Genomic DNA, 22,592 nt, shown 5'->3' on the forward strand with positions numbered 1-22,592 from the left:
AGCGAGAAGGCAATCATACAAACTTTACAGTAGGTGTAAAGAGACTATAAATGGCCCAAAAAAAAAAAAAAAAAAAAAAAATTTGGGCAAATCACAGCTTTGGGTCACAGACCAATTGAGAATTCAGTCAAATTAATTCACACACAGGTTAAGGAACAGCAAGTCAATGTTTATGCTTAAATACGGATAATAATAATAAAAAAAGCATATAAACAGACAACATTCAGGAAATTGTTTGAACCAAATTTTTTTTTTTATATATATATATATATATATATATACACACACACACACACACACAGGGTTGCCAGGTGTCTGGTATTCTACCAGACAGTCCAGTATAAAAAAATCAGAATACCGGACATGTGCAATGGCCGGTATTTTCAGATTTTTCCGGCTGCACACTGGACAGAAGCCTGGCATGGGCGGGGCGAGAGGCTGGAAGGTGGGGCCACAATCATTGTTAAGAGCCTGTGATTGCGCAGAAGCCTGGTGGGGGCGAGGGGGGGGCATGGACTCCCAGCCACTTCCCCCACCAAGCTTCTGCGCAAACACAGGCTCCCGGCACCAATCGTGGCCCCGCCTCCCAGCCTCAGAATCCCAGCTGGGAGGCGGGCCCACGATCGCTGCTCTGGGCACATCAGAAGCCTAGCTGTGGGGGGGGGGGGGGGGGGGGGTGTAACGCGGGGGACTAACTGGGAGGTGGGGCACGACCGGCACTGGGAGTTCTCTACAATCCTTTCAGCTGCAGGATAAAAAGAAGACTGTTTATTATAAAGTTAACTATTAAACATAGCATGTGTGTTCGTGGAAGTGTCTTTTTGGGGGGGGGGGTCGCATGTTCGGTATTTTTTGGGAGGCCATCACACACACACACACACACACACACACACACACACACACACACACACAGATTTAAGAAACAATATTTTTTAAGTGTGATATCTAGACAAAGACAACCAATGACTAGAGTAGTTTCTACAAAATTCAACCTTGCTACTACCGTGGGCTCCCTCTGCAAAAGTTTACTTCCACTTTCAGCAAGAGAATCACCACCAGTATAAAGAACTGTTAGTAAGAATGACAAAACAAATTTTGAACATTAAGGCTAAGCATTTCAGTACTGACATTCATTGTAGTGGAACTGCATATCAATATCTGATCCACCAGATGCCTGATCTTCACAAATTTTCTGAATTACTGGCATTAGTCCTCACCCCTCTCTCTCTAGTCAAAACCAATGGGTATGCTAGCAAAGGCTTTACTGCATTTCTGATGACTTCACTATCCATGTACTGATATCTTGAATAAAAATGAGGAAATACCCATTCAGTTTAAAAAAAACCACACACCTGTGTCCGATCTTGTTTGGGCTAAATACTGTAACCCACCAGATAGGACAAATGTCCAGGCAACTGTCTGGGGTTCTCTGCAGGAATTTAAGACTGAAAGAAGGAAAGTGGATACCTCTCCCGAGTTCATGTAGTGGGTCCCTCCCCAATTCCCGTAACTGCTTGAGCACAGAGAACCAGAGAAGCTTTCCCTGCACTTAACCAGTATGTCCATCTCCTACTCTCTTCAACACTGTTGTCCTTGTTCTGATAGGTCTGGGTCCTCCACAGTTAAGGAGAAGGAGTACTGAAACCAAATACTGAATATATCTATATACTAACCACTTTTTCCTACATATTTCTGTTACGTTAAGTAACATTCTACTGTGACTGCAAACACTGGCTCATAACCTAAGACTGAGAAAGTCCTACTTATTTTATACAACATAAAAAAGATCCCAAAGCACTTAGAGGATGGGTGGCGTAACTTCTGCATAAACTCAAGTGAACTCTCTCTGGAGTGGAATACACACACTGCTTAATAAGACATGCTCAGAAGCAACTGCTTAGGATATGAACTGAAGTGAAGCATACAGTACTACATTCAGTAGCTAAAAAGAGAAATTAGGCAAGCAGAACACAATTCTAACTTAAAGATTCCCAGCCAGCTCTACCTGGGTAACAAGATTCCCTACAAGAATTCCCTCTCAAAGTTTTCCCCTCTAGAAATTCTAAGTGACTTCTCTATATTTTTGAAAAGTTCCTCTCCGCCTCCATATTTGCATATTCTTACTGGATAAGGTCAGGAAACAAGAGTATGAAAAGTGTTTCACTTTAAAGAGCAAAAATGTTACCTCTTGAAACAAATTGTTACTGTTTTCCAACTGGCCAATATTGGAAAACAAATTAAAAAAATAGAATAATGCCACAAATTTGAACCATTGTTGGAAGTTTTGGGGAAATGCTCCCTCTGAAAAATGAATAAAACTTTGCAGAAAGTGTTTTTTCTTATTTGAAGAAACCCTATTAAAGGGTGTTAATTCTTTTTGCCAGATTGACACTTAGGTTAACACTGTTCTTCCATTAAAAAAAATTAATACACTGCAATCTTATGATGACCGTTTTAAGTTCCTCACATTTACATAATATATATATAAGAATACATTTGTCTTACCTACTGTTCTTCATCAACAGATCTCAAAAAACACTGGCAGCAAGCCTCACCCCTATTTTACAAGTAAGGATACTAAGGCCTCTAAGAGTGCAAGTGACTGAAGGTCAGCCAGCATGTAAATGACAAAACACAATTGAGCGTTCTGTTCCCAAGTTTGAGTCAGCACAATGAAGTCATGAAGCGCATATGTCTTCAACCCCCATATTCATCCTTAAACCAAATATGTATATGCCCACACCTTACCTATGCCATGAGCTCGCTGACGGATACACTCTAACTTTCAAGTGCTGCATGAGAGAAATTGTGTCTGAAGATTTCAAAGAGGACCACAGACACTGCTCAGAATGTAAAATAGACATAAGCAAAGTATCTCACTGATTTTCTTTTCATCTCAGTGCTACCGTATAGAACCTGGAGGAAGACGTCTTTTCATTATTATTCAAGGTTTCAATTAAAAAGAAAATCATATTTTAAGGAAAGTGAGTGGTTATACTGTTATTTAGCTTCTGTATTGCAAAGCTAACCCATAATAGGTTAAAACAGGGTTAGGCATCCTTTGGCGTACAACCCATCAGTTTTGGGTTAATCCGCTGATGGGCTGAGAGATTGTTTGTTTTACACTGACCATCCACAGGCACAGAACCCTGCCGTTCCCAGTGGCCACGGGTCACTGTTCCTGGCCAATGGGAGCTGTAAGAAGCAGCGTGGTCCACAGGGACATGCTGGCCACCACCTCTGCCAGTTCTCATTGGCCAGGAATAGTAAACCATGGCCACTGGGAAGTGCAGTGGGACTATGCCTGTGGATGGTCAAAATACAAAATGTCTCAGTTTGGATTGTCTTGATGGGCCACATGCTGAAGGTTGCCAACCCCTGAACACCACAATATATAGGAAGCACTTAGTATGGCCACTGAGTTTGGTGACAGACTAAGTGCACCGCTTATTGCCAGAATTCTATGATGTAGGATGAAATCCTGGCCCCACTGAAGGGAATGTCAAAATAAGAGTCCCATTGATTTAAATAGGATCAGGATTTCATCCACATCTAAATAAAGGAGGATGAAGACAGGAAAAAGATAATCCAAGTATCCTACATTTAAGTTGTGAACTTTCCATTATATTCTTCAAATCCCACCCGTAAATTAGCTGCATTTTCTCATCTTTACTTCATCTGTCATTTTCTATTACAATATAGGCAGTCCCCGGGTTAAGTACAAGATAGGGACTGTAGGTTTGTTCTTAAGTTGAATCTGTATGTAAGTCGGAACTGGCATCCAGATTCAGCCGCTGCTGAAACTGATCAGTTTCAACCGCGGCTGAATCTGGATGCCAGTTCTGACTTACATACAGATTCAACTTAAGAAACCCAGGCGTCCCCAAGTCAGCTGCTGCTGAAACTGATCAGCGGCTGATTCCAGGAAGCCTGGGGCAGAGCAACTCTGCCTCGGGCTTCCTGTAGTCAGCCGCTGGTCAGTTTCAGCAGCGGCTGACTTGGGGACACCTGGGGCAGAGCAGCTGGGGTGCTGCTGGGTTGCTCCAGTAGCTCCTCGGCGCTACTGGAGCAACCCAGCAGCACCCCAGCTGCTCTGCCCCAGGCGTCCTGATTCAGCCGCTGCTGAAACTGACCAGCAGCGGCTGAATCAGGACGCCTGGGGCAGAGTAGCTGGGGTGATGCCGGGTTGGTCCAGAGCGGCGCTGCGAGACCAACCCGGCAGCCCCCAGCTGCTCTACCCCAGGGGTAGGCAAGAAAAGCCTGGTTTGCTGGGGGGGGGGGGGGGGGGGAGGGCCCACTAGCTGCACCCCCTCCCCAGCAGACCAGGGAGACAGGGGTGGCGGGACCGCCCAAGTCCTCCACAGCTTGGCTCCGTCTCCCTGGTCTGCTGACCTGGGAGACGCGAAGCAAAGCCGCAGAGCACGCGGGCAGCGGGACAGTCCAGGCGCACCGCGGCTGTCCCGCTGCTGGCGTGCTCCAAGGCTTTGCTCCCCGTCTCCCTGCAGACCAGGGAGACGGGGAGGAAAGCCGCGGAGCACACCCGCAGGAGGACAGCTCAAGCGTGCCCGGGCCGTCCCGCTGTGGGCGTGCGCCAAGGCTTTGCTCCCCGTCTCCCTGCAGAGCAGGGCAAGGGGGAATAGCTTTTCTCGCCCCGGAGGACGGGGGCGGCGGACCGCGGCGCATCTGGGCATCCCGCCGCTCCCGTCCTCCGGAGCGAGAAAAGCCCCGTTTGTAACTGCGGATCCAACATAAGTCGGATCCACGTAACTTGGGGACTGCCTGTATTGAAGATTGTTGAGATCTTGCTGCTTGTACCTTTCTGTGGTCTATGGGTTGTTTATTATAATAAGTTACCAACATCAGGCAAGCTTTTCTCCCCTTCATCTCTCTAGTCCACAATTAACACAGGTTACCTTCATGCCTCCAGCTCCCATCCAGAACATACCATACAATCCATTGTCTATAGCCAAGCCCTTTGATACAACCGCATCTGCTCTAATCCCACTGACAGAGACCAGAAACTTCAGGATCTCTACCAAGCATTTATAAACCTCAATAACCCACCTGGAGAAATAAGAAAACAAATTGAAAGAGCCAGACGAATACCCAGAAGCCATCTACTTCAAGACAGACCCAAGAAAACTAACAATAGAACACCACTTATCACCTATAGCCCCCACTTAAACCCGTCCAATACATTATCAATAAACTACAACCTATACTAGAACAGGATACTACACTCGAGAGGCTCTGGGAGACAGACCCATAGTCTCCTACAGACAACCACCTAACCTCAGGAGGATTCTTACCAACAACCACGGGACATACCACACGAATACCAACCCTGGAACTTTTCCTTGCAACAAACCCCGTTGCCAGCTTTGTCCGCATATTTACTCTGCCGACACCATTATTGGACCTAACCAATTCAGTTATAAGATCAAGAACACTGTATTTCTGGCTGAGCAGGAATATATTTATGTCATCATGTGCCGATAGTGTCTGTCTGCTATGTACATTGGACAAACATCTCAGACACTTCTCCAAAGAATCCATGCACACAAAACAGATATCAGACAGTGTCACAAAGGAAAAACAGTTTCTTGCCATTTCAACCAGAAGGGGCATTGTCTCAACAACTTGATTACCTTCATACTGCTTCAAAGTCATTTTAACACCAGACTTGAAAGAGAAACCTCTGAACTGTCATTCATGCTTAAATTTGACACTTTATGCTGGGGTCTTAACAAAGATGCTAATTACCTTATCCATTACAAAGACAGCTTCCCCAATTATCACCTCTAATATCATTAGCTCACAGACATTTACCTCCCCCCCCACACACATTCCCCCCTCTGTTCTGAAATTTGATTTGTCCTTTTTGTGTGTTCACTTTTTTTTATTGTAGCCCTTTGGTGTGTGTGTGTATATATATATATGGTCATGCCTATTTTCTTCCACAATTTGATCCGAGGAAGTGGGTCTGGCCCACGAAAGCTCATCACCTAATAAGCCATCTTATTAGTCTTTAAAGTGCTACATAGTCCTGTTTTTTGTTTCAACACTGGTTTAGTCACTCTTCATCACAATCTAAAACCAAAACCACCACAACACTGACAAAACTTCACCTATAAAAGGAAAAAGGTTACAGGCTGCTAGCCAAAGAGAAAGGACTAACAAAATTAAAATGACACCGAATTACTAACTGTTACTTTTTACTTCTCACAATTTGAAGTTTCGTACTCACTCCGTGAACTCTACAGCCATGCAAGTGATGCCTGAATTTAAGTTTAGGCAGAATTGAAGCTCTCCAATGTCCATTTGGGCATTATGCAATAATTGTATGATGAACTGGAGCAATAATATCCGTAATAGCCATCAATACTTTGCTTGTTGTAATCCTTGTCAACTTTCCCAGCATGAAAGAGAAAAATCCAGACTCCTTGTGATAAGCAAAGACTGAAAAAGTTGATTTCAATATGCTGGACTTTGAAACCTCTCAATAAGGAAACAATAACCCTTGTACAAGCAAAAGATTAGTTATTTCCTCCAGGCAATGCTCCTAACCAAAACAAATTGTGGATCTGTTGCTACAACTTCACCCTGGTATGATAAAGCAGCATGGAACTATATATCAGGTCAGATGGGCAGTAAGACTGTTCAGCAAGAACTGATTTGTAAAGATGCATAATTTTCTTCTGTACCCTTTTGTAACCTACTTAAAGCCTAACTGTGCTTTCTAAAATACTCAGATGTGATATATTATGCAAAACACAACAAACCCACCAACCACTAACTTTTATTTTCAGTGAATCTTGTTTTTAAGGCTATTCTGATGTCGATACCTTCGCTTGGTGGCCCCAAAGAAATGAAATCTTTAACTGCCATAAAGAGCTGCTGAGATAAGGTGTTTCTGGTGCATAACCATGACCCTACCTACAATCTTCGGTCAAAAGGGCTTCGGCAGTAGTGTCGTCTACCCTAAGGCATACTGCAAGAAGGTTGCAGCAACTTAATGCAGAGCAGAAGCTTAAGGACAAGAGGAGGAGACAGTTAGCTGGGGCGTGGGTGGCAAAGGGTTACATCAAAAAACAAACAAACAAAAAAAGCTAAGCTTCAAGGGTACCGAAGCTGTTCCAGAACAAAGAATGAGAGATAGGTAAGGCCAACTCAGCGAAGAATGAATTATTGACAGTAGGGTCAAGACCAAAAAAAATCCACACAAACTATCTTCTACATTACTGACCTAAGCAAGACTATGCAAATCAACTGTTTGATGAGGCTGCATATTCCATAAAGTACGGTTACTTTAAAATAAGTCATGGCAAAGAGGGAAAACTATGAAGTGACAAGAATGGGGCTGGAGTCAGGTTAAGAGTTTCTAATGCTTAAGAAACAGAGGCTTAAAACAAACTGGAAACAGAGAAATAGTTCAATGAAAAGGTTTGTCATAACACACTAGTTCAACTGTGGCCTAAAGGTCCAACCCATCCAGGTGGCAATGCTAGTCCATGAAACAGTGTTACAAAAGCAACCAATTTCCAAAACTTTGGAAATACCTAGAATAGGTATTACTGCATCCTCATATGTAAATTTTATTTAAAAAAACAAACAGATAGTTTCACTGTGACAATTCAAGTGTATTGCTGAGAAAGACATTGGTAAAGAAAATAACCCCTCTACCTTGAGAAGTGCTGTCAAATTTTAATTTAGGTATATCTTCTTCTCCATAAACTAATCTGGAGCTTTATGAGACTACATTTGTAAACAAGAGAAAAACCCCACCTTAAACAATGAATAGTCTAGTAGCACCTTAAAGGTGCTACAAAACATGTAGACGGTATCATGAGCTTTTGTGGGTAAAACCCATTTTTGTCAGATGACTAGAGTATTGAAAGTCCAGATCCAAGAGTGAATAAGGGAAGGGACTTTTCTTGTTTGGTTGGTTAAGTCATTAGGATGTGGAAGGAAGTGTGCTTAGCCTTGTTTGGGCTTAAAGTGCAGCAGGGGAGGTTTAGATTGGACATTAGGAAAAAATTCGTAACTGTCAGGGTGGTCAAATATTGGAATAAATTGCCAAGGGAGGTGGTGGAATCTCCCTCTCTGGAGATATTTAAGAACAGGTTAGATAGACATCTGTCAGGGATGGTGTAGGTGGAGCTTGGTCCTGCCTTGAGGGGGGGGGGGCTGGACTCGATGACCTCTTGAGGTCCCTTCCAGTCCTATTATTCTATGATTAGCCAATCAACCAAACAATGGAGGTGCTAATTGTTCTCATCAGCCTCTTGCAATTACTTGAACAATCTATTCACTAAACTTAAACAATAAGTGGTCTGGTAGCACTTTATAGACTACTGGTCTTCAACCTTTCTAAGCATGAGATCACTTTTTGAATTTAAGTGCAATCCAAGATCTACCTCAAACCTAAATACCCTTGTCCCGCCTCCTTGGTGACCCTTCTGAGGCCCCATTCCTGCTCACTCCATCCTCCCTCACTTTTACCAGGCAGGGGCAAGAGGTTGGGATGCAGGCTCCAGTCTTGGATTAAGGGATCTGGAGTGCGAGAGGGGCTCTGAGCTGAGCTTGGGGCAGGCAGTTGGGATGTAGGAGGGGTTCTAGGTGCAGTCTCTGGGAGGATGTTTGGATGCAGGGGTGCTCGGGGCTAGGGCAGGGGCTTGGGATGCAGGAGGGGGTTCATGACTGGGGTAGGATTTCAGGATGTGGGCACCAACTGGGCACTGCTTACCTCAGGCTGCTCCTGGGTGGTGGTGCAGTGGGAATAAGGCAGGCTCACCCCTACCCTGGCCCCACACCATGCCCTAAAGCAGCCAACAAACTCCATCCCAAGTCCTGTTGTGCCCCCTCTGCTCTGTAGAGATAGGATTCAGGGTGGGAGAAGGGGCACCTTGACATCAGCAGCCTCCTCTCCCTCTGTTCCGGGGGGCGGGGGAGACATCTCCAAGGCAAAGGGCAGGAGGTGCGCAGCAGCAGAGGGAGAGGCAGCTGAAGTACCAGCACTTGATAGTCTCTTGGCCAAACCAGTCAGGATTACCTGTCAGAGGCTCCAAGATCTACCAGTTGCTGATCACTGTTATAGACTAACAAAACATGTAGATGGTATCATGAACTTTTGTGGGCACAGCCCACTTCTTCAGATGACCAGAGTATCTATTCACTGTCTTTTCTTCTTTTTCCTTTTCCTCCTCCCTGCCCCGCCCCCCAAACACACACTTCCCTTATTTATTCTTGATCTGGACTTTTTAATACTCCAGTCACCTGAAGAAGTGGGTTTTGCCCACGAAAGCTCATGATACCATCTACATGTTTTGTTAGTCTTTAAGGTACTACTAGGCTATTCATGGTTTAAATGTTTCCAGTTACAGAAGCTAAAAAGAGCAGACAGGTATTAGCACCTACATGTCTCCTGCACCATGGCACAGTGGGGTTTTGTTACTGATTTATTTATAACAAAACAATTTTTCATCAATAACTTTGATAAATACCTCCCAGCGACAACGGATGAGGGGGAAGTGAAGTCAATCAACTCAGGCAGCAACGCTATGTCTACGCTGCAGTACTATTCTGCGATACCAGAAGTACCCTGAAATAGCTATTCTGCATCTTATCAGCATGCCCATTATTTTGAAATATAATGAGCTCGTTATTTTGACATCCCTGTAAACCTCATTCCACAAGGAGTAAGGGACATTTCAGAACAGCTATTTATTTCAAAGTAAGTGCTGTGTGGACAGTGCCAAATTTTGAAATAAGCTATGCAACTCGCATAGCTCAAATTGCATAGCTTATTTTGATTATAGGTGCAGTTTAGACACACCTTAGCTGCATATTAACTGATATTTTCTCAGCTATTTCTTATTTTTCATAAGAAAGATATGAATGCTAACATTTAAGACCCTGAAAGATACTATACAGGCAGTCCCCGAGTTACGCGGATCCGACTTACGTCGGATCCGCAGTTACGAACGGGGTTCCTCTCCCTGGTCTCCAGCAGACCAGGGAGAGGAAGCAAAGCGGCGGAACACGTGGGCAGCGGACAGGGCTGTCCGCTGCCCACGCGCTCCGGGGCTTGGCTCTGCTTTGCCCCCCCCCTCCATCCCCCTGGTCTGCAGACCAGGAGGGGGGAGGGAGCAAAGCAGAGCAAAGCCGCGGAGCACGCGGGCAACGGACAGCCACGGCGCGTCTGGGCTGTCCCGCTGCCCCCGTGCTCCGTGGCTTTGCTCCAGACACCTGTGGTACAGCAGCTGGGGCGCTGCCACTTGGTCCCTTAGCGCCGCTCTGGGCGCTACTGGACCAACCCAGCAGCACCCCAGCTGCTCTGCCCCAGGCATCCCCAAGTCAGCCACTGCTGAAACTGACCAGTGGCTGACTACAGGAAGCCCCTGCCCCGGGCTTCCTGGAATCAGCCACTGATCAGTTTCAGCAGCGGCTGAATCTGGACGCCAGTTCCGACTTACATACAGATTCAACTTAAGAACAAACCTACAGTCCCTATCTTGTATGTAACCCGGGGACTGCCTGTACTACAAACCTAGCATCACCATGTCTCAGAAGATTGAGCAAAGTTTTCCTCCATGTTAGGGCATGCAATAAAGATACTGGAACTATACCTTGTATAATGTCTAAAATTTGGCTATAATTGCCTTTTCCTGTAGCAAAATTAGGAAATCAAAGATTGGGTCTTTTTAAGATTTGGTTGTACCTGTACTCATGAAGCATGAACTTACAATTCCAGAACATACAGTTTACACTCAGTAAGCAGCCAGGCAGCTAATGGGTGCGGCAGATGTCATCTTGCCCCTCTGTCGCCGATACCTACCAAATAGAACCTCCTCTCTTAAAAGACAGTGCTAGGTAACTACATGTTCTGGGCAAATAGCCCAGACACCTTGCATTAGAATAAATAACTCTGAGGGTATGTCTACACTACCCCGCTAGTTCGAACTAGCGGGGTAATGTAGGCACACCGAACGTGCAAATGAAGCCCGGGATTTGAATTTCCCGGGCTTCATTTGCATAAGCCGGCCGGTGCCATATTTAAATGCCGGCTTGTTCGAACCCCGTGCCGCGCGGCTACACGCGGTTCGAACAAGCCGGCATTTAAAAATGGCACCGGCCGGCTTATGCAAATGAAGCCCGGGAAATTCAATTCCCGGGCTTCATTTACACGTTCGGTATGCATACATTACCCCGCTAGTTCGAACTAGCGGGGTAGTGTAGACATACCCTGAGTTTATATCCTTACTAGCATGTGTGTGTGATGGGGAAAACATTTTAACAATATAATATACAAGTAGTTTAATGGAAACATCCCTCCTTTGGCCAATATGTCAGGACGTAAAATAGTATTTTCCTTATCTATATTAGTTACTGATTATTTGAATATACTGCCTTAAAGATGTAAGATCCATCAACCCATTATACAGCCAGTCCCCGGGTTACGTACAAGATAGGGACTGTAGGTTTGTTCTTAAGTTGAATCTGTATCTAAGTCGGAACTGGCGTCCAGATTCAGCCGCTGCTGAAACTGACCGCCAGTTCTGACTTACATACAGATTCAACTTAAGAACCCCAAGCGTCCCCAAGTCAGCTGCTGCTGAAACTGATCAGCGGCTGATTCCAGGAAGCCCGGGGCAGAGCAACTGGGGTGCTGCCAGGTTGGTCCAGTAGTGCCCAGAGCGGCGCTGCGGGACCAACTGGCAGCGCCCCAGCTGCTCTGCCCTAGGGTCCACAACAAAAGCCTGGTCTGCTGGGGGGGGGGGGCACACTAGCTGCACCCCCCCCCCCCAGCAGACCAGGGACACGGGGAGCAAAGCCGCAGCGGCAGCGGGGTGCCGCGCCTCTGAGGCTTTGCTCTGGCAGAGCCTCAGAGGCGCGGGACCCTACCGCAGCTGCGGCTTTGCTCCCGGTGTCCCTGGTCTGCTGGGGACCGTCTCCAGCAGACCAGGGACACCGGGAGCAAAGCCGCAGCCGCGGCGCGGTCCTGCGCCTCTGAGGCTTTGCCAGAGCAAAGCCTCAGAAGCGCGGGAACCCGCCGCGGCTGCGGCTTTGCTCCCGGTGTCCCTGGTCTGCTGGAGACGGTCCCCAGCAGACCAGGGGCACCGGGAGCAGCTTTTCTCGCCCCGGAGTTCGAGGTGGCGGGACCACTGCCTGCGAGCTCCGGGGCGAGAAAGCCCCATTTGTAAGTGCGGATCCGACATAAGTCGGATCCGCATAAGTCGGGGACTGCCTGTAATTGTGAAAATCATATGGTACAAGTGGAGGAGGCCAGGACAAATACCACATATCTAAAGGTGTTAGTGTGAACAGTAGATTTAGTGTAAAAGATTAATTTTTTAGCATTTAAGGTTACATCTGAGTTACAAAGCTTTTCCTTTACAATAAGTATTGCCAGGACTGAGGCTTCCCGTACTTGCATAAGAATGTACAGTAGATTTCACTTCCCAGTTCTCAACCTGAACCATTTAATGCTACATAAAAGCGTGTTTCCATTATTTGTTCCTCCTGCAGGGTAACTGTGCATATGAATAGAACATAAAAACCCTTAGGAGCAGATTATTGATTAAAAAAAAGTTTAGAGTTGAGTCTCCACTGCTTTGCAGCTATAGTCTTTTTATGACAAATCAGAATTGTAGCATTATACTGGGTTGAATAAAGATAAAAGACTACACAAGAACCAAGACAGTTGAGAACAAAGCCAGAGATGAGAAAAGTTTTAGAATATAGATGAGATCAAGTCAAAATTTCATTCTGTAAAGGGAGCTGAACTTTGATTCTGTTTTGAGTTCAGTCCCCACAGCTCTTGGGGTTTTGCATCTCTAATTCCAAAAACAGAACAAACATGCGTTAACTATGTTCTGAACAGAGTTGAGAAGATATCCTACTCTTACTTGCTTTTATACAGTGTATAGAAGATTAATATTTTCATATAAATTTGAGAATAACTAATAAGAGTATCACAAAATAGGAAGACATGTTGTAAAAACAGCCATTGACCCATTTGTTTAATAGGCGGCAATAAACAAAGCTTTATACAATCAGTCTCTTATTTATTGTGATTTCTCTCCAGACACTTTCTGGAACTGAAGTGATGGTGCAGTTGTATTACCTTAGAAGTAGAAAGTAAAACCACTTTGATGCCATTTCAAGAAAGAAGAGGTGAAAATTGGTCATTTACATATAGAGACTCTAAAGGAAAAAGTTTTTCCTTCCCTCCTCCCCTTGTTACTGTGCTTATATTAGCTAACATTGTACTGTTGTTTCAACCTGTTATGACATTTTGTTTATAACATGAATCTAACTCAGTCATAATCTTAGTTATAACCCACAAAAATAGTTGTCTGGTGTTTTACCAAGATTAGAAAAGACCATACAATATTGTTCTGAAATATCAATAGAACTCATCTGCAAATTAAACTGAAATACTTCTACTGTAAAAAAAAAAAGTTTGAAACAGTACCATGATTTCATCTTTTAAAAAACAGATTATAATTTTAAACTACAAGTGTTACAGATGACTGAGTTTTCCCTATAGATGAGAGTAGTATTGCTTCGCCACATGTCTTCTGGTTGTCATAGCACACTTATAGGACCTTTTACCCTTATGTTTTCCCCCCAATAGGGCAGTCAACCTGTGGATATTTTCCTTCCAATATGACAGCTAACAAGTTATCATATACTTTGGGGGGGGGGGGAGGGGGGGAGAGGAGAACGAGGGAGGATTACTAATTCTATCAAACCAAATGCACAACTTGAGAACCAAAGCAACAGGTTTTTGGTAAGAACATATGGTATTTTCCTAAGCAAATGAAGACAGCAGTAGTACTCAAAGTAAAGTGAGAAAAATAAATTTGTAACAGCCCAAAGAGTTTTATACTGTCCCCTCAGTTTTCTTGTTAATTTTGTCAGGAAAAGATACTGGAGATGTACTTTCAAATACATGTACGCGTGTATATGCATAAATATGTTTGTCACTCCACCTTACAAAATTTCTATTAAGCAAGAAATACAAGCTTTTTAATACACTTTATGAAAGCCTCATATTTGGGAAAAATAAAAGTTAAAACCTAAAATAGGGTGTGTCTCATTGAATGCAGTTTTCCCTCACGTTTCAACAGCTCACACGGTTCATAGCGCATTGCCTCCAAAGAGGATTTAAAATTATTTCAAGAGACAAACTTTCAGACGCGAGTTTAAGGGGAAAGAAAAACCCACCATAAAAGGAGGGATGTGAGATGGTTCCAGTAGCAGTTACCGACCATTAGGAAACTGAAAATCCCAATGTCGTGTGAAGATGCCAGTAGGTATGTACATGGTTTTTGGGGGCTCTGGTTTGAGGATTCAGTCCATTCCATCACCAGTATAACCAAGACAGTAAACACATTTCTTTTTTCCTCAGCTCTTCCAGCAGCTACAAGCAACAGGTTTCCCTGCCCCTGTCTCCAGACAGAGTCAGAAGACATAAGACATGTTTTTCTAGAATACCTCCAGCAACTGGGGGGGAAGGGGGGCGCGGTTGTATCTGGTCATTTCAACAAGGGGAGGGAGACCCAAAGCAACGACTGGCTCACGGAGAAAGCTTCTAGCGCAACAAGTGCGAGGAGGGAGTGGCGTTCCCCCCGCGCAGACGGGTTTTCAGCGCTGGAGCGGTTAGGGAGGATGAAGGATGGACCCGAGCCCCAGAGCTGCCCACAGCCCGCGCAATGAAGCGGGTGCCCCCGTGAAGCCGCTTTGCCCGCAGAAACCCTCCCCTGCCCCCGGGAGAGGCCGCTCACGGAGCCCTCCTCGAGTCCCCCCGCAGCAAGTCCAAGGGCTTTCCAGGGAGGGCGCCTGGCCCGGGCTCTCGCACTTACCGGCACCTGCTGGGAAGCGAGCCCAGCCCGCTTAGTGGACCCCTGCCTCGAGCTTAGCCTTTTCCAGGACTCGGCGAAGCGCCCCCGACTGGCGCTGCGGCTCCGTCTCCTGCCCGCGTCCTCCTGCTCCGAGCAGCCTCGCTCCGCCTCGCTCGGGCTCCGCCAATTCTTCCCCATCTTCCAGCCAAGTTTGCTGCGGCGGCGGCGGGGCCGCCACGCCGGGATCCCGCTGGCTCGCCCGCTCCGCGCGCCTGTTGCGCGCCCGGGAGGCGCCGGGCTGCCGCTGGGGCGGGGTCGCGAGGAGCCGGCTCCCGCTGCTCGCCAGCTACCACAGCAGCGCCCAGGTTGCGCTTGTCATGACGTTGCCAAGAGACCGGGGGGAGCAGCTGGCGCAGAACCAGCCGCTCTTCCCTCCGTCTCCGCTCCCCTCGCCCAATTCTTCCCCAGCCGCTGGCAAGGGAGGAGATAACGGGACAGGCGGCCCTGCCCCCTCCCCTGCCAGCCTCTCGCACACCTGATCCCACCTGGCGAAGGAGGGACAGGCTGGCGGCAGCTCGTGGGCACAGAACTTGTCCCTCTCCGAGCACCTTCCCCGCTGGAGAAAGGCTCCACTGTGCCTTGGTCTTTCCCAAGATGGTCAGTGCCAACTGCAGGGGACGCTGGAAGCGTCTCCTTCCCCTTTCCTGACACTCATTTACCGGGATGTGCCTCCCATCGCGGGCAAAAATAACTCCCCGTCCGAGTTTGGAGAGAGGTGGCAGGTGAAACTCATCCGCCGAATTGCACTGCAGGTTGATTGTTGCAGCAGCAAGCCGGACACGTGTGGGATTCCTCCCCTCCCCCCATGAGTTTGTTCGGTTTTAATCATTTTGATCCCCAAGGGCGAAGAGCTATGAAGAAGCGGCTGTATATTAACCTGCTAAATTTGATCCGAAACGACCGTGATGTGAAAGGTCAAGTTTCATTCACAGAAGCAAGAGCGGAGAGACAATTAAACTGTTATTATTTTGCAACAGAGTGTATTGAAGTTGCAACCCAGGAACCAGGGAATTAAGCATGCAATTGTTATCTGAGGCAGTGCAAGCAAGGAAATACATTACCTTGTGCGAGAAGGAGAGGTAAATTGCCTTCGCTATTGGAACATGCTCTTTGTGGTTAGGCAGCGCACGCCGCCGTGTAGGACACAAAATCATTCCCGGCTTGGGATTCAGCCATTGCTAATGGAGTTGTTGATGGAGCAGGAGAGTTGTTGTATCCTTTGGTTTACGGAGTAACATTTTTACAGTAGTAAAGTGGCTCGCGCCCTAAAAATCTCAAAGAGCTTCCGCAACATAAATCCAAGTCCCTCAATACTCCTGTGAGGTGTAGGTCACTCTTATTTGTCCCCATTTTGTAAATGAAGAAACTGAGAAACAAAAGTTTACAGTAACTTATAGGAGGTCACAGGCAGACCATAGCATAGAACTGACGGTACAACTCAAGAGCAGGAAAGGCTTTGGGCTAGTAGTTCCCTTTTGTAATTATTAGGCTACAGCTTAGGAACGATTAGAGCACTGTAATGGTCTTGTCTCCAAATTCAAATTTAGAATATTGACTACAAGGTGTCTCAAGGTGCAGCACAGTAAATCCTTGAGCTTGAACACACATTCCATTGTACTTTTTGTAGTTATAAAGGTAATGCTTAAAAAGATCATCTGGAATTCTCCACTTATTCAAGGATCATTTAGGATGCCAAGGTATAACATAGGTGTCAAGGAATACCTAAGAAATGTTTAAAGCTTTTGATTTGCACATACCAGTTAACCCTCCTTACACAAATTTCTAAGGAAATGTTTTAGTGGAAGTAATTTGCTATACTTGTGTACATCACTCATCTAAATTAAATATCTAAACCAAATCAGATCCATTCTATATAGCCTGGTGCACATTATTCCCATTTATATCCAGGTTATCTAATGTGATTCAGTAAAGTCGAGAGTTGTTGGCACTTGCTTCACAGCATATTTAATGCCATGGTAATAGCAGGAAGGCTAGGTCAGCAAATGCAAAATAATGCTAATAGCTCTATTAAATGTAGATTGGAAGCTAATAGCCAAATACTTTTTATGAGTTTAGGAAGCCTAATGCCTTCTGTTATAGAATCTGATCAAGTAGGTAATTTGAGAGGATATTTCTCTTCCCAAGAGATGTAAATATTCCAAGGTTTTGTTACATAGCAATGAGGTTCAGTTCCTTTCCTAAGTAGCTTCAATGGCTTTTTAGTGAAATGCATCTGCACTCAAATCAGTAGGGTTGCCCAATAAAGAGAGTCATAAGAAGCAAATTCATAATCTTATGTTTACAATGGGCACACACATTGTAAAAAGTTAAATTAATATTTTAACCTTTATAAGCCAAGGTCTACTATGATGTTTCCTCTGGCTTCTGAAGCTCTGACCGTAACTGTTAGAAAGCAAACCACCCAAATCAGGGAATATAGTTAGCCACTGTAAAATCTAAAGCCTTCTTATGTGTGGATGGTTTTTATTCACGTTAATTCATTAGAGAATTTGTCTATTGTATTCAAAATATCTTAGAACCCACCAAAAATGTGGGACACTCTCTGGTCACAAGGAAGACAGAAGATTCCCTTTCATGATAGGATTCAAGGAAGCTGGGATTCTCTGTCTTTCAGAAAGAGGAGGGAGTAGAGTAAGAGTCTATGGCAGGATTTATGAATACAGAAATACTTCAATAACTAGAACTCTAAGCTATAGACAGTTGAGAAGTCAGTCCCTTTGGTGCTTGAAAAAGCAAGTGAGGTTATTTCACCAGTTTTGTTACCCAGTGATAGAAAGACATTAATTTAATGTAGTGAAGTTTGATTTTAGGGAGGGTGGGAGTTCTGATTTAGAGTATTGGCGTTGACAGCCTCACTTACAAAATGGGGATATATTTTGTGGCAAAAAGATTAAAATCAAAACTCCACATTAAACAAAAAATTGAACCATAAACAGTAGAATTTCTCTCTCATCGTGCATGTGACACCAGGCGTAATTCATAAGGATAATGGCATGAAAAAGCAGGATTTTGTGAATGGCCACAATCTAATTTATATATACAAACAAATACTTAGGCTGATGTTTGTATCTCTTCAGTTTTTATTAAGGATGCAAAGTCAAGTACAAAACAAACAAACCAAAATTGCCTTTGTGACCATAATTCAATTCCCTTTATGCAGATGAATTATGGTACTGTCTTTAGTTACATATCACTTTCCATTTTTTTCCAGAAGTCCCATGCTTCATTCAGTGTAAGGGGGTAAAGTTTATTGTGAAATTGAGAGAGGAGCAAGGAGGGCTGAGTCATGTTCCCTTTTTAATCAAGGGGTAGAGGCTTAGTTTAGTACTAAGGATTGTGAAGGCACAAGAATTATCAACATCAGTCAGCAGGAAAGCAGAGTCACTGGACTAAGGTCTCCCTGGGTCCCAACCCAATGCATTTTATGCTAGGTCAGAAGCAGGAGCAGGATACATTTTTGTCTATATGGTTGCTTCAAAATGATGGAAGAGTTTCATTAAAGACTGAGAAGGATGTGCAGGGCAGGGAGAATGTTCAGAGTTTAACAAGCTTTGGGCAGGGGGCTGGATTCAAGATGACCTCCTGAGGTCTCTTCTAGCCCTATGATTCTAAGCTCTTCTGCACATGTGCAGACAGTGGCTCTCTGAAGCTTGTTGTTTAGCAAAGTCTGGATGAATTTTCACAGGGAAAACAAGGCCACCTTTCTCACCACTGAACTGTCTGATACATTTCGGCTGTGTCTAGACCAGCCAGTTTTTCCGGAAAATCAGCCGTTTTTCCGGAAAAACTTGCCAGCTGTCTACACTGGCCGCTTGAATTTCTGCAAAAGCACTGACTTCCTACTGTAAGAAATCAGTGCTTTCTGCGGAAATACTATGCTGCTTCTATTCGGGCAAAAGTCCCTTTTGCTCAAAACTTTTGCGCAAAAAGGCCAGTGTAGACAGCTCAGATTTTCGCGATTGGGGCTTTTTTGCGGAAAAGCGTGTCTAGATTGGCCAGGGACGCTTTTCCGCAAAAAGTGCTTTTGCCAATCTAGACGTAGCCTTCAAGTCTTGCTGAAAACTCCTGAGGAGCTAGAGCTCTTTAAAAAAATCTGGAAAGCAGTGTTTCCTGTATGCTGTGTGCTTGTGCATCTGCTCAGAAGAGATTCAAATGCCGCCCAACTGGTTAGTAGAGCATCCACAGCTAGGGGTTGTTGTTTCTACTAGTGGTGCACATTGACATGTGTTGGTGCACATAAAATTTATTCTGCACATGGACAGAATAAATCTTCACATAGATTAAAAAGATTAGAGGGAACATTTCTGAAAAGATAGTTTTAAGATTGTTAAAACTACCTATTTTCACTTCACTCATTGTCAGAAAGTGCTTCACATTTTTTCCTAACACTTAAATAAAGAAACATTAAAAACAGAGAAAGAATGTATCTAGAAAATTTCAGCCAAATAATTAAAATTTAGCAAAAAGAAAAGCAATAGATGATAATGGGTTAGAATAGGAATGGATAGATAACCATAATATTTGGGATCTTTTATTTCATCGATAATCGTATCTTTCTTAGCCTCATATGCCTCTTAGATAATCAAGTATCTTTATGTAAATTATTAAACAAGAGTGCTCCAGGTGGCTGGTGTAGGACATCATGAACCAGGGCTACAGAGGGTAGGCCACATCCCTTACCATGTACATGGGCATGTCCACGTCCCTGACCCTGATGGTGCAGTTGGGGAAAAAAGTTCTTGCGTGCAGCCTCTGGAACATGCTGGAGTTGCAGAAGACAGGAACGTTGTGAGCCTTCCCCAACCACCCGACGTAGATGTCTGTAAACTGGTCCCAGTGGTCCTTGATGGCCTGCAGGACCATTGAGAAATATTCCTTCTGGTTGATATAGACGGATGCCTGGATAGGGATGTGGGTGCCCTTACTTTCCCCTCCCCTGCAGTTGGGGAAGCCCATGTTGGCAAAGGCGGCAATGATGGTTTCCACTACGCTGAGGTGTTTGACCCTGTGCAGCACAATGGTGTTGATGGCCAGCACCACCTGTAAAAGGAGAGACAGACAAAGAAACAGAATCAGAGGGTGGCAAGAGCCCTTGGAAGATGTACTCCCCCCATCCCCCCTCCTTTCACACACACCAGGAGCAACTCCACCATTTACCCCATCCCCCGGCAGGGTTGGGGACTTGCACCAGTGCTACCACCCCAAAGTTCCCCCTTTCCCTAGGGAACTCCATTCCAGCAGTTCTCCCCCATCCTGGGACAATAGCCCGAGAGCACCATACCTGCACAAGCTTCCAGAGGGCTATCGCAATCCACTTTTTGAGGGAGGATGGTGGGTCTCATGTGAGAGTCCTGTTGCTTGAGGGCAGGGGTGAACCAGTCAGAGCTCCAGAAAGGTGTCCTTCCTCATTCGAAAATTCCCTTTAAGCAAGAGCCTCAGATACTTCCCATGGCTGCTGCCTGAGGGATTGTCTGAAGTGGTTCCTGGTGGCCTTAAATGCGAGTTAGCATTTAATCAGTGTGGGAGCTCTATTTTTAAAAAGCTCGGCACTATTTTGATGAGCTCTTGGCATGTAGACATGCTATTTTGAAATAAGCTATTTTGGAATATTTCTTCCGAAATTGTTTATTCCAAAATAAATATGCAGTATAGACATAGCCTCTGGGTCCCAGCCCAGTGCATCTTCCTCTAGGTTCACCTTCTCCTAGGGAACAGCAGAAGTGTCATGTTCAAATGCCCCTTATATTCTGTTCACATAAGTTGTATATATATTTTATTCCCATGGTAGTTGGGAAGACTTTGAAACTCTGTTTAAATCTCCAATTGTCAGAAGATTTATATTATATTATGATTATATTACAATAGTCAGATGGAATTCAAGACTGACTATGCCGTTGTTTCTCTTAACCCACTACACCTAATACTCATTCTGTTCACAAGCTATCTTCTATTTCATCTTCCACTGCCAGAAGAGTACATGAATACCTACATTATTTTTATAGTTCAGGTACACACCAAATATCAATCTAATTCCCACTTCATCTTCCTAATAATACATAATTATGCCAAACACTGAAAATTTTACAATGTACAAGGCCTTTCCTTTTACATCTTTCAACCTTATCTCACTGCCATCAATTCTTCCATTTGAGGAAGATTACCTGCTGTTCCCTAAGCATCTGAGAGTTTTGCTTAGTTTCCAGATGTGCCGTTGTTCACTGATCCAAGAGACTGAATGCAATCTCTCCCCAATACTTCCAATCACTTCTTGCCTTGGAAGCAAGGAACTGGAAATCAAAATCAAATAGGTCACTAAGCTATTAGGATAGCCTTAGATGTTTTATTATCCTGAAAACTATCACAATACTTAAGTAAGCCAGAAGACACAAGAACAAGACCGGTCAGCAGACAGTATAATAAAGCATTGTCCAGAAAATTGTGCACTCTGAATTAGATACACTGATTGCTGTGAAGTAGGGAGAATTTATCAAAATTATTTTTTCTAAATTATGGCAGCTACCTTCTATGCTAAGCAAAATACTACAGTATTTCAAATGATACAGGCTGGTAAATATTGACTTTTTATTGAACAGTAATATAGCATCTTTTCTTGTAATATTATTCCATGCAGGAAAAAGGACTCTATTATAGTACTGAAAGATTTTAAGGGAATGTCTACCTTTCCTTGGTTGCTTTCAAAATATGTATTTATATAATATGTATGTTTTGTGTGTGTGTGTGTGTGTGTGTGTGTGTGTGTGTGTGTGTGTGTATTATAGTTTTTTTTTTAAATGCAACACTAGGTAGATGAAAGATAATGGACCATGAAATTAATCTCTTGTCTAACCATTAACATCAGTGAAACTACATGAGAGAGAAATTTGGCCATATATAAAACTTTGTCACTATCTATCAAAAATGATACTCTACCAATGTCAAAGGCATTTACTGTGTCATCAGTATTACACCTATGAACTCTTATGTGGAAGTGTTTGCATGCATTGAAAATTGCTTACATGTCACTGTTACTGAAACATCACATTTTTCATGGTCATTGGTCAGTGAAGTGAAAGTTATTTAACTGTCCCTTTTTATGAAAGCTCAAAGGGTTAAATCCACTAGAGGGACTCATACAGCATTTTCAATATCTAATTTTTAGGCATCCTGCTGTGAATCCTCTGCTCCAACTAGGCTTTCTATACAATTAGTGGGAAGGGCTCGGCCCCTAACAAAGTAATCCACAAAAGCCAGCAAGCTGATCAGGAAGCTACCTAAACTAGCTAATATGAAAGGGTGGAGCCTATGTCACATCTCTCAAAAGTATTTCAGTGCCTAAGCTGGGGGTGGATGGAAACACCATCTTCTCTGCTTGCAATTTGCCGCTGGTGCACCCTCTCCTGGAGAGAAGATCATAAGAACAGCCATTCTGGGTCAGAACAAAGTATCCTGTCTTCCAACAATGGCCAATGCCAGGTGTCCCAGAGGGAATGAAAAGAACAGATAATCATCAAGTAATCCATCCCCTATTGCCCATTCCCAGCTTTTGGCAAACACTGGCTAGGAACACCATCCCTGGCTAATAGCCATGAATGGACCTATCCTCAATGAAATGTCTAATTCTTTTTTGAACCTTGTTACAGTCTTGGCCTTTACAACATCCTC

General features: G+C 44.4%; 1 protein-coding gene across 2 annotated transcripts in view; it reads right to left on the reverse strand.

Annotated features, from left to right (window-relative positions):
* Window positions 1-16,482, reverse strand: part of TRPM3 (transient receptor potential cation channel subfamily M member 3) — a 599,368-nt gene extending 582,886 nt beyond the window's left edge. Inside the window, exon 1 of one of the 2 annotated variants that reach the window (XM_075931703.1) lies at window positions 14,871-16,482. In XM_075931703.1, the coding sequence (XP_075787818.1) occupies window positions 14,871-15,047 (177 nt within the window). In that variant the 5' untranslated portion in view covers window positions 15,048-16,482. The remainder of the gene's footprint in view (window positions 1-14,870) is intronic. The other variant, XM_075931702.1, reaches the window with a different exon arrangement.
* Window positions 16,483-22,592: the final 6,110 nt, after the last annotated feature.

Source organism: Pelodiscus sinensis, chromosome 6 (genome assembly GCF_049634645.1).
Source record: "Pelodiscus sinensis isolate JC-2024 chromosome 6, ASM4963464v1, whole genome shotgun sequence".
In the NCBI taxonomy this organism is placed as follows: Eukaryota; Metazoa; Chordata; order Testudines; family Trionychidae; genus Pelodiscus; species Pelodiscus sinensis.